We start from the raw sequence: 17,906 nt of genomic DNA on the forward strand, positions 1-17,906 counted from the left end.
GTGCTGGTAGTAGCAATCAAAAGATCTCTCAACACTTTACTCCAGCAACTAAGCTTTTGTATCCCTGCAGAGCAGAGAAGATTATTTCCATTTTACTGGAAACAGGCAAGGTTTTATAGTTTTATGGAGCTAAGAAGAACCCATGCACCTGGCTTTCAATTCTGTGCTTAAACCTCATCTTTGGGTGGCTACAGTCTACACTAACTTGTGTATGTTTCCCCTGTGCTCTTTAGCTGGGCACAGTATAGATGCCCTTTGGCTGGATCTGATCTGAGGTCTAGTTGGTTTTGGCTGATGGCTAAGGAGCAAAAAATATTTGAGCATAACAGGTCTTATCTGTAAGGAAATATCCTGTGAAAAGTCCTTAATCTTCCCAGAGCTCTTTCTAAGCAGATATGAATTATAATGCTCATTGGATACATGGAGAAAGGTAAACCAGCAGAAATAATAGACAGGGCAAGGTCAAAAGATTTTCCTGTCTCTAAAATCTGTGACATTATAGGTGGAGGAAAAAAATCCTGCCTGTTCTAGTTTGAAGACTAATTATGTCATTTTTGCCTAAAGTCTGTGTAAACCCAAAGGTGGTATGTTAGCTATGAAAAGGTGTGAGGGATGACTTTTGTTGTAGATTAGTTGAGCATGTTAACACTTACTGATTCAGGGAGGCTCACTTTGTATGGTTAATACAGGGTCTGTGAAGGTCTTTGTTCAGATCTTGGCTACAGTAAAACTTCAGTGTAATTTCCTCACTAACTGGTAGTCTGCTGTATTATCTCAGGAATGCACTGTATAGTGCTGGTTTGCAGGATAGTGATAACTGAGCTCTGAAAGTGAACAAGCTTTTGGAATGTGGCATGTTCTTTGTAAGCAAACGGGAGTTAGTGACCCAGCTGTGTGGTCAACTGTAACAAATTGACTTACTAGTGCCATGTTTCTCCTTGTGGCTGTTTGTTTCAGTATTATAGGAAATGGAAGATTAATGTAAACTCTGTATGTCTTAGTTATTAGTGCATGTTGAAGTGATTAAAGGTGAAAATACCTTTAAGCAGCAAGGTGAAGTCTTTCACTGGCTTTACTTTCCTGTTCATTGTGTAGTATAACTGAATGTGTGATAATGTGAAGTTAGTAGGGTAAAGGTTGCTTGTGTAGAGAAGCAGAGTAACTTTTCTTATTCAGTCAATGTAAATGTTAAGTAGCCATTAAAACATAGTATTTGAGTGAACTTCAGAAAAATACAGATCTTTACTCATTACACAAATTAAATGGACTTTCAAATCAGGAGGAGAAATTTTAAATTCACAGGTTAAAAGCGACTTGTGTTCAAGCATCTACTGACTGCAGACAAAAGGTAGACCAATGGAATTCAGAACTCACAGGTTATAACAGCAACTTGAAGGCTCACCAAGTCTGACAGTTGGTTTTTGGCCAGACCTTGAAGTTCAGACAGAGTAGCAGACTTGTTTTCTTGGATTGAAGATGTGTGGTTCTAGGACTCTCTCTCTTTTCTAAGGACTTCCTGAACAGCATTGAATTGCACTCTGGAAGGCTACTGGCCAGAGTAAAGTCCAAGTTGCAAAGCGAGGAGTTGTGTTATTGGCACAAAGAAGAGTGAAAGTACAGTTGGCTCCGACATAAACTTGGAGAAAAAAGTCAAGATTCCACCAGAGACATCTTGTAGTATGTTACTTAAAACAAATTGGATCTAAAGTTGGGTGTTTTGTTCCAGACAGTTCTCAATTTTAAGATTTAAAAGTTCACCACTTTGTCTCATCAAAGCAGGTAGTTACTTTATTGGATCGTGCTCTCACTTCCTAGAAGATATCCGGGTTTGTTGGGTTGACAGAACACTATTGAGATACTGAGATGCTAGAGTGATGGGGCACTGTTGTCCAGTACACAATGTCTATGAGGAAATAAGGGCAGATTCTCATTATAATCCAAATTTAAGAAGCAGTGTTTGGCTGCAGAGTGAAACATGCATTCTAAGATGAATGTCTGGTTCAAACTAGGGTTTTATATTTTGATTATTTTGGATAACCTGCTTACTAGTACAGTAGTAGAGGAAGCAACATTAAGAAATTCAGAACAAGTGCAGCTTTAAGATCAGGTCACAAACAGATATTGTATTATCTATTCACTCTGCCATGCTGCAGGTTGTCAGTCTGCTATGCAAATCTTGAAAGGTCTCAGAGCAGTCCTGGGACAAATCATTCAAATATTTGATGAAATCAATGCATAAATGGATAACAAGATAACCCAGCTAACGTGTAGTAATTTGGAATAGAAGTGGGACTCGAGAAAACAAAGGAGCTTCTGGCTGGCATTTCATCCATTATGTAAAACACATGTAGTCTTGGCATACTTCATTTAAATGGAGCACAGCAATGTGATGTAATTTACTTATCATTGGACTTTCAGATGGAATAATCTGGAGATGAAAGTTCATGGAGACCTGAATTTTTGCACTTGTATTGTGAAGGAAATTAAATCTATACTGAAGAAGCCTACAGTATTTAATTTAGGGTTGTCGATTTATCATAGTTACCTCACACGATTAATTCAATTTAATCACTGTTAATCACAGTTTTAATCGTACTATTGAAATTAAATATTTTTGGATATTTTTTTCTACATTTTCAAATATATTGATTTCAGTTACATTACAGAATAAAGTGTAAACTCCTCACTTTATATTTTGATTACAAATATTTACATTGTAAAAGATATTTAAGGTATAAGGTATATTTTCAGTTCCTCATACAAGTACTGTAGTGCGATCTCTATCGTGAGTGCAATTTACAAATTTTTTGTTACATAACTGCACTCAAACAAAACAATGTAAAATTGTAGAGCCTACAAGTCTGTTCAGCCAATCACTAAGAGCAACAAGTTTGTTTACATTTGCTGGAGATAATGCTGCCTGCTTCTTATTTACAGTGTCACCTGAAAGTGAGAACAGTCATTTGCATGGGACTTTTGTAGCCAGCATTGCAAGGTATTTACGTGCCAGATGCGCTAAAGAGTCGTATGTCCTTTCGTGCTTCGGCCACCATTCCAGAGGACATGCTTCCATGCTGATGATGTTGGTTAAAAAAAAAAAAGTGTTAATTAAATTTGTGACTGAACTCTTTGTGGGAGAATTGTATGTCTCCTGCTCTGTTACCTGCATACTACCATATATTTCATGTTATAGCAGTCTCAGATGATGACCCAGCACATTGTTCGTTTTAAGAACACTGTCACTGCAGCTGTGACAAAAATGCAAAGATGCCAATTTGAGATTTCTAAAGATGCCACAGCATTCGACCCAAGGTTTAAGAATCTGAAGTGCCTTCCAAAATCTAAGAAGGATGAGGTGTGGTGCATGCTTTCAAAAGTCTTAAAAGAGAAACACTCTCATGCGGAAAATACAGAATCCAAACCACCAAAAAAGAAAATCAACCTTCTGCAGGTGGCATCTGACTCAGATGATGAAAATGAACGTGCATCAGTCTGCATTGCTTTGGATTGTTATCAGGCAGAACCCATCATCAGCAATGGATGTATATCCTCTGGAATGGTGATTGAAGTGTGAAGGGACATATGAATCTTTAGCACATCTGACATGTAAATACCTTGCAATGCCGGCTACAAAAGTGCCATGCAAATGTCTGTTCTCTGTGTCAGGTGACGTAAATAAGAAGCAGGCAGCATTATCTCCTCAAAATGTAAACAAACTTGTTTGTCTGAGCGATTGGCTGAACACGAATAGGACGTGGACTTGTAGCCTCTAAAGTTTTACAATTGTTTTATTTTTAAATGCAGGTTTTTTGCTTCTCTACAAAAGAAAAAGGACACTAAACTATCTAAACTACTACATGCCACAAGGGGCCACAACAGTGGTTCCCTTAACCCCCCAGCAGTATTGTTAATCTATCCAACTATACTATTAGCCCAGCAGAAGAATCTGTCCTATCTCGGGGCCTCTCCTTCTGTCCCTCCACCCCCATGAACATGATAGAGTTCTGTGGTGACCTAGAATCCTATTTTCGACATCTCTTATTCAAGGAATATTTCCAACACACCTCTGAACAACATACTAAGCCACAGAGACCTTCCTACCAAGACTACAAAAAGAAGGATTCTGGGTGGACTCCTCCTGAAGGTCGAAACAACAGACTGGACTTCTACATAGAGTGCTTCCACCGACGTGCACGGGCTGAAATTGTGGAAAAGCAGCATCACTTGCTCCATAACCTCAGCCGTGCAGACCACAATGCCATCCACAGGCTCAAAAACAACTGACATCATAATCAAAAAGGCTGACAAAGGAGGTGCTGTCGTCATCATGAATAGGTCGGAATATGAACAAGAGGCTGCTAGGCAGCTCTCCAACACCACTTTCTAGAAGTCATTATCCTCTGCTCCCACTGAGGATTACCAAAAGAAACTACACCATTTGCTCAAAAAACTCCCTGAAAAAGCACAAGAACAAATCCGCACAGACACACCCCTGAAACCCCGACCTGGGGTATTCTGTCTGCTACCCAAGATCCATAAACCTGGAAATCCTGGACGCCCCATCATCTCAGGTATTGGCACCCTGACAGCAGGATTGTCTGGCTATGTAGACTCCCTCCTCAGGGCCTACGCTACCAGCTCTCCCAGCTATCTTCGAAACACCACTGACTTCCTGAGGAAACTACAGTCCATCTGTGATCTTCCTGAAAACACCATCCTAGCCACTATGGATGTAGAAGCCCTCTACGCCAACATTCCACACAAAGATGGACTAAAAGCCGTCAGGAACAGTATCCCCGATACTGTCACGGCTAACCTGGTGGCTGAACTTTATGACTTTGTCCTCACCCATAACTTTCACGTTTGGGGACAATGTATACCTTCAAATCAGTGGCACTGCCATGGGTACCTGCATGGCCCCCAGTATGTCAGTTTTATGGCTGACTTAGAACAACGCTTCCTCAGCTCTCGTCCCCTAATGCCCCTACTCTACTTGCGCTACATTGATGACATCTTCATCATCTGGACCCATGGAAAAGAAGCCCTTGAGGAATTCCACCATGCTTTCAACAATTTCCATCCCACCATCAACCTCAGCCTGGACCAGTCCTCACAAGAGATCCACTTCCTGGACACTACGGTGCTAATAAGCAATGGTCACATAAACACCACCCTATACCGGAAACCTACTGACCGCTATTCCTACCTACATGCCTCCAGCTTTCACCCAGATCACAATACACGATCCATTGTCTACAGCCAAGCTCTACAATATAACAGCATTTGCTCCAACCCCTCAGACAGAGACAAACACCCACAAGATCTCTATCAAGCATTTTTACAACTACAATACCCACCTGCTGAAGTGAAGAAACAGATTGACAGAGCCAGAAGAGTACCCAGAAGTTACCTACTACAGGACAGGCCCAACAAAGAAAATAACAGAATGCCACTAGCCATCACCTTCAGCCCCCAACTAAACCTCTCCAATGCATCATCAAGGATCTACAACCTACCCTGAAAGACGACCCATCACACTCACAGATCTTGGGAGACAGGCCAGTCCTTGCTTACAGACAGCCCCCCTGAAGCAAATACTCACCAGCAATCACACACCACACAACAGAACCACTAACCCAGGAACCTATCCTTGCAACAAAGCCCGTTGCCAACTGTGCCCACATACCTATTCAGGGGACACCATCATAGGGCCTAATCACATCAGCCACACTATCAGAGGCTCGTTCACCTGCACATCTACCAATGTGATGTATGCCATCATGTGCCAGCAATGCCTCTCTGCCATGTACATTGGTCAAACTGGACAGTCTCTACGTAAAAGAATAAATGGACACAAATCAGACGTCAAGAATTATAACATTCAAAAACCAGTTGGAGAAAACTTCAATTTCTCTGGTTACTCGATTACAGACCTAAAAGTTGCAATTTTTCAACAAAAATCTTCAAAAACAGACTCCAATGAGATACTGCTGAATTGGAATTAATTTGCAAACTGGATACAATTAATTTAGGCTTTAATAGAGACTGGGAGTGGATGGGTCATTACACAAAGTAAAACTATTTCGTCATGTTTATTCCCCACCCCCCACAGTTCCTCAGACATTCTTGTCAACTGCTGAAAATGGCCCACCCTGATTATCATTACAAAAGGTTCTCCCTCCCTTCCCCCCCCCGTCCCCCGCTGGTAATAGCTCACCTTAAGTGATCATTCTGGTTACAGTACTTGTGGCACCTTAGAGACTAACAAATTTATTTGAGCATAAGCTTTCGCGAGCTACAGCTCACTTCATTGGATGCATTTGGTGGAAAAAACAGAGGGGAGATCGATATACACCCACAGAGAACGTGAAACAATGGGTTTATCATACACACTGTAAGGAAAAAAAAGGAGTACTTGTGGCACCTTAGAGACTAACAAATTTATTAGAGCATAATCTTTCGTGAGCTACAGGTCACTTGTAGCTCACGAAAGCTTATGCTCTAATAAATGTTAGTCTCTAAGGTGCCACAAGTACTTCTTTTCTTTGTACATTAGTTGACGTTTAAGTTCAACTTTCATGATAGAGATTGCGCTACAGTACTTAAGTGAATTGAAAAATACTATTTTTTTTACAGTGCAAATATTTATCAAAAATATAAAGTGAGCACTGTATACTTTGTATTCTGTGTAATTGAAATTAATATATTTGAAAATGTAGAAGACATCAAAAAATAATAAATGGTATTGTTTAATTGCACAATTAATTTTGTTTCCTTAATTTCCTTTAGAACTGCTGAGAATCCCAATAATAGTACAAAAACTGTAATGCTAAGTCTCTTTGGCATTGACAGAATTCTCGAAACATCTAGGAGAGACCTACTGTGCAACTAAAAAAAATGCTGAATTCCACATCTCGCTCCCTCCCCAAAAATCTGTTTAAAACTCAAGCTAAAAGGTGAATTTGAATCCCATCAAACAGGCTTTTGCAGAACTATAAATTTAAACAGCTCTTGCAATCCCTCTAATCTTAATCAGAGTGGAGTACAACTTCTGAGCTACTTCACCTGCAACAGCAGCTTTTTAGACAAGACCCAATCTGCTGCTTTCTCAGACAGCCAGAATGATCACTGTGTGACAAGTCTGTTTGTGTGCTGTGTTGCTACTTAATTTGTAGAAAATTGTCATATTGGTATTCAAACTTAAACAAGACAGAAGTTTATTAGGATAACTTGTTTACAACTTAAGTGCACTTTATAATGTGTTTTGATCCTTTGTTGAATGGGCAACTACTTAAAGCAGTTGTATATTTTTAATACTCAGTTCTAGAATTGGCTCTCTTTGGAAGTGGGGACTGTTTAGCTTTGTTCAAGTTAACATGTATGCCTGTCCTATTGAACTAAATTCATGCTCCTTAAATATAAAAGACTTTAAATAAGATTCCATTTTAAAGTTATTGGCAGCTCCAGTTTCTTAATGTTTATCAGCAAAGCTAGTAAATCTATATTAAACATTATCTTCCAAGTTTTCTCAAGTTGTCCACATAAGTGATGTTGTTCTAGTTTACATCTTATAACTCTAAGCAATAGTCTCCTCTTAATATGCAGTATATAAAAAAATTAGAACTACAGTCTAAAAAAAGATTAAAACTGCTATATTTAAAAAACCTGTGTTTTAACTAAGGATATTTTAAAATGGCACTGTGTTCATGAAGCAGAGGCTGCACTTCATGTTTCTTTTGGCTCTGCTTGTATGCTTTGATTTAATAAAGATCCATGCACTTAATTCAGTAATGGTGAATAGAATGTTTATAGAAAGCTGTACTACGAAGGTCTTCATGATGGCACAAACTTTCAGCCTAGAAAAAATAAGACTAGACTGAAAACTTTGTTTATATATGTTTGTCTAGATCGGGGGACACTACCAAAATCCTAGATGAGCATGTAAAGGGCTGTAAAGTTTCTGGTTTGGTTAGCTGTTTAACACGCCACCCTCTCCACAAATCAACTTACATGGTGAATATCTGGTTTTACCAGTACTTAAACAAAATTGACTCTTGAAAGGTTTGCAACCTTTTTAAAATTATTCTTACTCCTATCTGTTTCCCTTAGTAAGGTCAGCCAACAAGATCAAATGTGACTCTTAACTAAGTCTCAACTTTAAATATATCTTAATACATGACATTTCCTCCTCTCGCAGTCATAACGGACTGAAAGAAATGATGGTATTCCTTCTAAAATGCCATTATTGACCAAACAAATAGCCACTTCATCTCACAATGTTAGCTACAATATGAACAACAGGATAGAGTAGGCAGAGTAAACATAACATCTCGATGTTCTGATTCCAGCAGGAGCTCTTTTCTTTCCCTGTCTAAATATTCCAGCAACTATCATACTAACTTTGGGGCATTATCTTATCCTGTTGAACAATATTGTAGATCAAAACTATAGCTTCTGTCACTCAGATATTGAAACATCTTTTGTGTGTATCCCCCCTAGTTTAGCTATCAGCTTCATATAGTAGAAGCTCAGAGTTACAAAATTGGTCAACCACCACCTCATCTGGAACTGGAAGTATACAATCAGGCAGCAGCGGAGACAAAAAAAATAAACAAGTACAGTACTGTGTTACATGTAAACTACTAAAAAAATAAATGGAAAGCAGCATTTTTCTTTTGTGTAGTAAAGTTTCAAATCTGTATTAAGTCAATTCAGTTGTAAACTTTTAAAAGAACCGTAATGTTTTGTTCCGAGTTACAAACAACCTCCATTTCCAAGGTATTCATAACTCTGAGGTTCTACTGAAGTTATAGTATCACAATACCTCCAGCATCTTAGAGTAAAACTCCTATCTTAAAGTAAAACTAATTTAAGCTGCCTAGTGACCACAGAAAATCTGTGACTGATATGTATTTTAGGGACTAGTAGAATTCCTTTAGTGAACATTTTGCTTGCTGCAGTAAGAAAGTATGTTTTGTTAGTGTGACCATATATATTATATTATATTATATTGGAATATTTACTATAGTTTTGAAGTACATATTGGTGTCGGTGTTTTATAACTACATCATGTTTGAAATCCACTTAAGTTTTCCTCTAAGTTCTGAAGAATTCTGCAAACTTTCTCAAACATAGATTCATAGATACTAGGGTCAGAAGGGACCATTCTGATCATCTAGTCCGACCTCCTGCACAGCGCAGGCCACAGAATCTTACCCACCCACTCCTATGAAAAACCTCACCCATGTCTGAGCTATTGAAGTCCTTAAATCATGGTTTAAAGACTTCAAGGAGCAGAGAAGCCTCCCTCAAGTCAACCATGCCCCCACGCTACAGAGGAAGGCAAAAACCTCCAGGGCCTCTCCAATCTGCCCTGGAGGAAAATTCCTTCCTGACCCCAAATATGGCAATAAACCCTGAGCATATGGGCAAGATTCACCAGCCAGATACTACAGAAATTAAAGGCCAGATCTCAGTATAAGTAGGCCCAGTTCCATTGAGATCAGTAGAGCAACATCAGAGCTGTATTTGGTTCTAGCTTTTTCTGTTTGGGATGGTTGCTTCAAAGTGCAAATTGGTGCACTGTGGTGTTAATTTGCAGCCCAAACTGGAATAGCCCCAAGAGATCTGTACTAGCTGCATAGATTAAGCTTCAGAATTATTATTAATCATGTCACTGCTGAATGATGTACCAGTTATATGCAGCAAAGAAATTGTGGCTGAAAATCCTCTTTAATATAGAAACTGCTTCTGTAACACACCTTTCAGCAACAGAAGTTTAAATAAGTGGCTCCATTACATTGAACTCTTGATTTTTACCTGGGAGAAGGCAGTACAAGGTGCAGTCAATTGTCTAAAACAGGTTTTTATAAGTGAAATTTCAAAGTCCTCTTTTTATTGAGTTAGGTTGCCCTACAGTGTTTTCAATCCAAACATTGCAGCAGTGCACTGATGCATGTAAAACTGCAAATGACATTTAGCTAGACTCTGCATTACCCAGTTTAAGTGAAATGCAAAATGCTTATTTCAATATCTGTTTCAATAGCTTAGTGTAACAAGTAATGCCACTAAACGTAAAAAGTAATTTAGCCAAATATTAAGTTGATGTCAATAGTTACGTTTTGAGGGGGAAAATGTTTTTTTGTAATGAGTTTGTGCAGTTTGCACACATCAGAGTAGTAGATGTACATATACAGACTACATGTTCATGTCTAACTGTTCTCTATTAGGCAGAAGCTGAAGAAGATTGTCACTCTGATCTGATAAGAGCTGATGACAATGAAAGGCCTGGTGAAGCAAATCTTCAGGTATGTTTAAAGTTATGTTCTCATTTTGAAATTAAGTTCAGTTGGCATTTTCTTCCGTAGTAGAAAGCTGATATGGTGCAGGTTAAGCCATCCTATAAGTAAAAGCACATTCTGCAATATGATACTTTTTCCTGTGGTACTTGTTTCCACATATTAATACAAAAAAACCTTGGAATTAAGGTTAAAGTATACTTTCAAATATACACTGAAGGCACACTTCAATGAGGGAAGCATCATGTGGTGACTTCACCTTTGTTTTATACCACATTGCCCTCCCCATTTAAAAAAAAAACCCACCACACACACACCCCAAACTACAAATTCAGATTATACCCATGATTGTAATTAGGGTTGTCAAGCTATTTAAAAAAATTAATCGCACTGTTAAACAACAGACTACCATTTATTTAAATTTTTGGATGTTTTCTACATTTTCAAATGTATTGATTTCTGTTACAACACAATACAGAGTGTACAGTACTCACTATATTTTTGATTACAAATATTTGCACTGTAAAAGTATTTTCAGTTCACTTAGTATAAATACTGTAGTGCAATCTCTATCATGAAAATTGAACTTACTAATGTACAAAACAATAACTGCATTAAAAAATAAAAATGTAAAACTTTAGAGCCTATAAAGTCCACTCAGACCCACTTCAGCCAATCGCTCAGACAAACAAGTGTTGTTTACATTTATGGGAGATAATGCTGCCCGCTTCTTATTTACAATGTCACCTGAAACAGAGAACAGGCGTTAGCATGGCACTGTTGTAATTGGCGTCACAAGATATTTACGTGCCAGATATGCTAAACATTCATATGTCCCTTCATGCTTCAACCACCATTCGAGAGGATATGCATCCATGCTGATGATGGGTTCTGCTCGATAATGATCCAAAGCAGAATGGACTGATGTATGTTCATTTTCATCATCTGAGTCAGATATAGAAGGTTTAATTTCCTTTTTGGTTGTTCAGGTTCTGTAGTTTTCATATGAGTGTTTCTCTTTTAAGACTTCTGAAAGCATGCTCCACATCTCGTCCCTCTCAGATTTTGGATGTTACTTCAGATTCTTAAACCTTGGTTCAAGTGCTGTAGCTATCTTAAAAATATCACATTGGTACCTTCTATGCATTTTGTCAAATCTGCAGTGACAGTGTTCGTAAATCAAACAACACGTGCTAGGTCATCATCCAAGATTACTATAACATGAAATATATGGCAGAATGTGAGTAAAAACAGAGCGGGGGCATACAATTCTCCCCCAGAAGCTCAGTCACAAATTTAATTAACGCACTGTTTTTTTTTTAAATAAACATCAGCATGGAAGCATGTCCTCCGGAATGGTGGCTGAAGCATGAAGGGCCATATGAATGTTTAGCATATCTGCAAGACCAGCTACAAAAGTGCCATGCGAACACCTGTTCTCACTTTCAGGTGATGTAAATAAGAAGCAGGCAGCATTATCTCTGGCAAATGTAAACAAACTTGTTTGTCTTTGTGATTGGCTGAACAAGAAGGACTGAGTAGACTTTTAGGCTCCAAAATTTTACATTGTTTTGTTTGTGTGTAGTTATAGAACCAAAAAAATAAAATAAGTCTACATTTGTAAGTTACACTTTCATGATAGAGATTGCAGTAAGTGCTTGTATGAGGTGAACTGAAAAATACTAGTTTTAGAGTGCAAATATTTTAATTATATAAAGTGAACACTGTACACTTTGTATCCTGATTTGTAATAGAAATCAGTATATTTGAAAATGTAGAACATCCAAATATTTAATTTCAATTGGTATTTTATTTAACAGTGCAATTAATCGCGATTAACTCAAATTAACTGCAATTAAAAAAATTAATCGCATGAGTTAATGGCGATTAATCGACAGCCCTAATTGTAATCAAGGCTAGTTTACAGTAATGTATTCACAAGTGTAATAAATCAGTTTTGCTATATAAAATTGAGATTAATTTAAAATATTGAGCTGACATTTTCTTAAGCTCTATATGAATGAGCAAGTAAACTTATTCTAACATCTTCCGAAAGAAGACAGTGAGATGGTTTCTATGATGTAGGCCAGAATTAGCTACATCATGATCACTTCTTGCAACAACCTAAATTTTCTTCTGCATACTGAATTGTCCAAACAGAAGTAATTGCATTGTTGGAACTAAATTGTCCATAAGCCATAGCATTTTCATGTGTGATTTTTTTTCTGGTAATTCCACCGTAAGTGAAGCTAAAGGAAATGCCAATTCCAATCTGCACCTGAGTTTCCTAAAAAAAATTCCCTATATTTACCCTTATATAGCTAGTGTTGTATGTGTAAGGTATATTCAAAGTTCTTATTTGTAGATTGGACCTGTAGAGACTATGTAATCTCTTGTGCAGGAGATGTACTATCTGCCTAGGAGATGCTAAATCGGAGCCTATTAAGAGTTAATGTTTCTGCATTTTTAGGCAGAGCTCCAGATGTTTCGAGCTCAGTGGATTTTTGAACTTGCCCCAGGCATGAGTTCTGGTGGTTTGGAAACTGTGCCACGTGCAAGAGGCCCTGGAGTAAAGGCTATAGATACCAAAGGAAAGCAGGAGCTAGCAAAAGAGGAGAAGGTAGGAAAGAGATCACTTATTTACTAATGGGCTGTCTTTAAGTTAGCATTCCATTAGCTTTTAACATTGAATGTTTGTTTAGTTTCTGGTTAAACCTGAAAAAGATCAGGTAGATAGCTTCCTCTCTGTATTCTAGATTCACAAAGGGATGGTGTGGTCCCTAACTTTTAGGAGCCTAGAAGATTCGGGGTTCAGAATCTCCCCACTGTATTTTCCACCAAATGCATCAGATGAAGTGAGCTGCAGCTCACGAAAGCTTATGCTCAAATAAATTGGTTAGTCTTTAAGGTGCCACAAGTACTCTTCTTTTTTTGCAAACTCTGAAGTAGGTGCTCAAGTTCCCTATTCAATGCATAGGGGAGATAGGTACTTAAGGCTATGTAGAGTACAGGCACTACACATGTAGCCACTTGCTACAGTGAAAGGCAGGCAGTATCCACACTTGTCGCTATGGAGTGAAGCTATATGCTTCAGAGAAGGACTGTGGCAGAGGGGAGCTGTTGGAGCCTTTCATTGCAGTAGGGAAAGCGTCTGGCAGTGGGACACTACACTACTAAAAATAGCATTTTAGATGTGGGAGGCACTGCTTGGGTTTATAGCGAGCCCTCATAGGGTACATACCCATGGGGGAGGAAGGGAAGGTTCAGGTGTGTAGGGCATTCTCCTCACTTAAACTGTACTCTGTCTACAGTGCTATTTATACTCATGCTAGCTGGGTGTGTGGTGTCTGTACTCTGCTGTAAGTATAGTCATATGCAAAGAATGGGATTTGCAAAAGTCAACATATTGAGTGAGGAGTTACCTTAGCTAAGCATTGGGAGATGCCAAGGACAGGGTATGTCCTAAGCCTCATTCCTTCAAGGAGTTAAGGCTTAAGTCTGGGCTGCAGGAATGTGCTGCTTCCTGCTTGGGATTCTCTGCTGTGAACCCTCTCCTGCATGAGAGTGAGAGAATGACTATAGTTGATGATATAGGTGATTAGGGCTCTCACCTGGAAGGAGGGAGACCCAGTTTCAGTACCTCTGCTCCAATGACTTTGTTATACAAAGTGCAGCAGCTTCAACAGGAGAGACTGAGGGCATTTTCTTCCTTCAGCCTGTGGGGAGAATTGAACCAAGGCCTCCCACATCCTGGGTGAATGCTTTAACCACTAAAAGTTATAAGGTGAGCACTGCTGCTACCACCTCCTCTCTGGCTAGATTTTGAATGGCTCCTGGTCTGATAGGTGAATTCCAAGTTCAGCCTACTGGATTGGGCCTTGCAGAGGAACTCCTATCTTCCCATGCTTTGTGGATTTTGCTGGGGTTTAGGTGTCCATATGCTTAGTAAGACAGCAGTGTGCATGCATAGAGGCAGAAACTTAGGTACCCAGAGGACTTTCACTACAAAAATGTAGGGGCAGTTTAGTCACTTACAGGGTTAGGTGATATCTGAGCAGGACCAGTGGTGCCAAAATGTTGAAGTTGGGCACTTAAGTCCATTTGTGAATCTAGCCCTGTGTTCCTTACTTTTTGCCACCTTCCTCAAAACCCATCCCCTTTTTCTCCTCCTTCTCGTGCCTGGCTTTGCCTCCTTCACCAAATATATGTACTGTGAAATGAGAGGTGCCTACCTCCTTTAACAGTGGGTGTTATGTATGTATGTGTTCCAGTTGAATGAAGTCAGAGGTAAAATGACAAAGATTTTCAATCATATCATCTTGTAATATGTAAAAACATTAAGAAAGCCAAAGAGCTTCTGAACTGGGTTAATCACTAATGTGTTCTGGTTAAGTTCAACTGGAATTTCCTTTTTCTTTAACTGGGAGAGAAACTGCCTTCCTTCCCTGCCTCTCTGACTTCTTGCACACATTTCCCTTTTTGCTCTGGCTATTCAGAGTTTGTGAAAGTTCTTTCCAAGCATAGTATAGCAGTATGGCCTCCACAATACTCTTGACTTTTTGATTCACTTAGTACTCTTTTGCAGTTCCCACTGTTTTTTTTTATTGTTGCAGACTGGATTTGCAATTGATGTGCTTTTGCTCCTGTAGGTCAGCTCCATGGATTTGACTTTTGAATATCAGCCAGATGCTTTCTGCCTCACTTCCTGAGCATTGCTTTCACAAGTGCTTTGCACTCCAGAATTGCCCTGTACTTTTTTTTTGTTTGTTTTTAAGAACAAAACTGATTTAGAGCCAAAGTGTGTCTAGGCAAAAGTGTGATACTTTAAAACAAGTTAATGAAGATATTCACTCCCCTGCCCATTTTGGTGACATGGACAAATTATCAATCCTTCTTTGCAAAGCAATAAAAGTTTAGAAAGCTTGTTCATTCCTGAGATAAGCTTCCATTCAAATGGAAAGTTAAATATGGCACAGTTAGACTCCTTTTAAAACAAAAAGGAATTATTAGTTTAGAAACCTATGAAAATAGGTTTATAATGTGAGTGCTATATCAACCTAGCTATAGTGGTGCTAGAAGTTATGTAATTCCTTAATTATAAGGATTTAATTAAAACTGGTGTAAGCAAGATTTAGGATCAGGCTCAGTAATTCAGTTATTATTAGTAGAACCTGAATGTCACTTCCATGTTATTATATGCAATTGTGCTTTTACTGTTCTCCGTACCACCTCATAGTATAGAGTTGTCAACTTGGATGTAAATTCTGATAACTGGATTTGTTTGGGTGCTTGTAACAATTTTTTTAAATGTTCTGTACAGGCAAGAGAATTGTTCCTGAAGGCGGTGGAACAAGAACAAAATGGGGCTCTTTATGAAGGTAACATGCAATTCTGAGATTACAAATCTAATGCCTAGAAAACTACTATATGGTTGATCAGGAGCCATTTTTTATTAGTTAGTAAAATAGTGAGAGCTGTGTGCTCTTAATTAATAGCTGGAGAATTATAAATAGCAATTTGAGAACTGGAGTCCTTGGGTCACTCAAGCACTCCCAAGACTAAGTTAACCTAAGAAAGAACAGACAGTAATGCTAAAGAAGCTCATTACTATAGTTAAGATTAAGCAAAATTATGAATGCAAGCAGACTAAAAACAATACTGAGTCTCTCCCTGTCTTTTGGCAAGGAAATGTTTTGCCATCTTTAGCGGTATCCATACAAGTTTCAATAGACAGAAATTTGTCTAGAGCAATTTTTCCAGGGCCCTGTACAGCTTCTTTAATAGGAAAGCTCATAATAATTATTTTCTTTGCTATGCAGTTACACCCTCAATTTAACCATAAACTAGCTTCTGTATTTTTAAAACTGATGCACATTCAACATGTTCACAGCTTTCTAGTAGGTGCCTTCTTAGAAGTGTTAAATCATAGAATCATAGAATATCAGAGTTGGAAGGGACCTTAGGAGGTCATCTAGTCCAACCCCCTGCTCAAAGCAGGACCAATCCCCAATTTTTGCCCTGGACGGCCCCTTCAAGGATTGAACTCATAACCCTGGATTTAGCCGGCCAACGCTCAAACCACTGAGCTATCGGTTGACACTTAAATCTGGTAATCTTTAATTTGTCAGGTTTGCCCCCAAAATTGAAAATTCCCATGTAATGAAAGATTAAAGGAATTAGGCAACCTTTAGACAGCCTTCCATCCTTTTCCTGCCCCTATTGGCACAGTTCTGGAAATGGAGGTTCAGAATAGTTGGAGGGAAAGAGCTGTACCTATCTTTAAACACACGGATAATCCCACTGTAGTTAGTAGAATACTCATACTCAAGGTAAGCTCCTGATTAAGTACCTTGCTCAACTAGGGTGTCAGAATTTGAGTCAGGGTTCCCTACATTATGGGTCACAACTTCTGAGATTATGTTATGGCTTGGGGCAAAGGGACCTCACAGATGATGAGACAGTAAAACTTTGCAAAAGTTATTTAGTAAGCTTAAAGGATAAACTCTTAGGGCTTGTACACACGAGCCCTTTGGTATAACTTAAATTGTTCAGGGGAGTGGAAAAGCCACCCCCCTGAGTGATGTAAGTTACACAGACTTAAGCACTGCAATGGACAGTGCTATGTCGGCGGGAGAAGTTCTCCCACCGAATTATAGTGACTGCTGCTTGGGGAGGTGGAGTAATTATGTTGATGAGTGAGAGCTTTCTCCCATTGGCATAAAGCATCCGCACTAGCAGCATTACAGCTACATCAGTATAACTGCGCTGCTGTAGCAATTCTAGTGTAGACTAGTCCTTAGTGATGTCTTTTAAGGCCATAGTATTACTGTAATCTGAGAACTCCAATTTGCAGTTTAGTTTAGTGCAGGATGAGTGATCAGGAGACTGCTCAAACCTCTGTTCCCAACAGTATTATAACCTACTTTTTGTGTGCCTGAATTTACTAAAAAAAAAAAAACGGTCCTATTAAACTTCTTGCATTCTGCTGCAGCTAAGCTGTGCATGCAGACAGTCTGTCAGCTATAATTGCTGAGGCCTAAGGACACTAAACGTCACTTTACTGTTGCATCTGTCATTCAGTCTGTAGAGATAAGTTCTGCCTAACAAGCAAATTAAAGATAGTTTTATGAAGGACAGTGACAGTTATTCTAATCATAGAACTGGAAAGGACCTCGAGAGGTCATCTAGTCCAGTATCCTGCACTCATGGCAGGATTAAGTATTATCTGACCAATCCTGACAGGTCTTTGTCTTACCTGCTCTTAAATATCTTCAATGATGGAGATGCCATAACCTCCCTAGGCACTTTATTCCAGTGCTTAACCACCCCGACAGTTATGAAGTTTTTCATAATGTCCAACCTAAACCTCCCTGGCTGCAATTTAAGCCTATTGCTTCTTGTTCTAATGATTGCTAATAATAAAGTGACCAGATGTCCCAATTTTATTGGGACAGTCCAGATTTTTGGGTCTCTTATATAGGCTCCAATTACCTCCCGCCCCCATCCCAATTTTTCACATTTGCTGTCTGGTCACCTTAGCTAAGAGCAGCGCAGGGGAAAAAAAAACTGCTTTATGTTGACCCAGCAACTTTGAAGTCTTCATACTTT

The 17,906-nt window shown here is 38.9% G+C and overlaps 1 protein-coding gene across 4 annotated transcripts in view; it reads left to right on the top strand.

Moving 5' to 3' along the window:
* Positions 1-17,906, top strand: part of FBXO9 (F-box protein 9) — a 49,402-nt gene that overhangs the window by 975 nt on the left and 30,521 nt on the right. For 2 of the 4 annotated variants that reach the window (XM_038393767.2, XM_043510369.1), the window contains exons 2-4: positions 10,230-10,307; positions 12,769-12,918; positions 15,619-15,676. In XM_038393767.2, the coding sequence (XP_038249695.1) occupies positions 10,230-10,307; positions 12,769-12,918; positions 15,619-15,676 (286 nt within the window). The remainder of the gene's footprint in view (positions 1-10,229; positions 10,308-12,768; positions 12,919-15,618; positions 15,677-17,906) is intronic. The other 2 variants (XM_038393772.2, XM_038393770.2) reach the window with 2 other exon arrangements.

This window comes from Dermochelys coriacea, chromosome 3, assembly GCF_009764565.3.
Source record: "Dermochelys coriacea isolate rDerCor1 chromosome 3, rDerCor1.pri.v4, whole genome shotgun sequence".
Taxonomy (NCBI): domain Eukaryota; kingdom Metazoa; phylum Chordata; order Testudines; family Dermochelyidae; genus Dermochelys; species Dermochelys coriacea.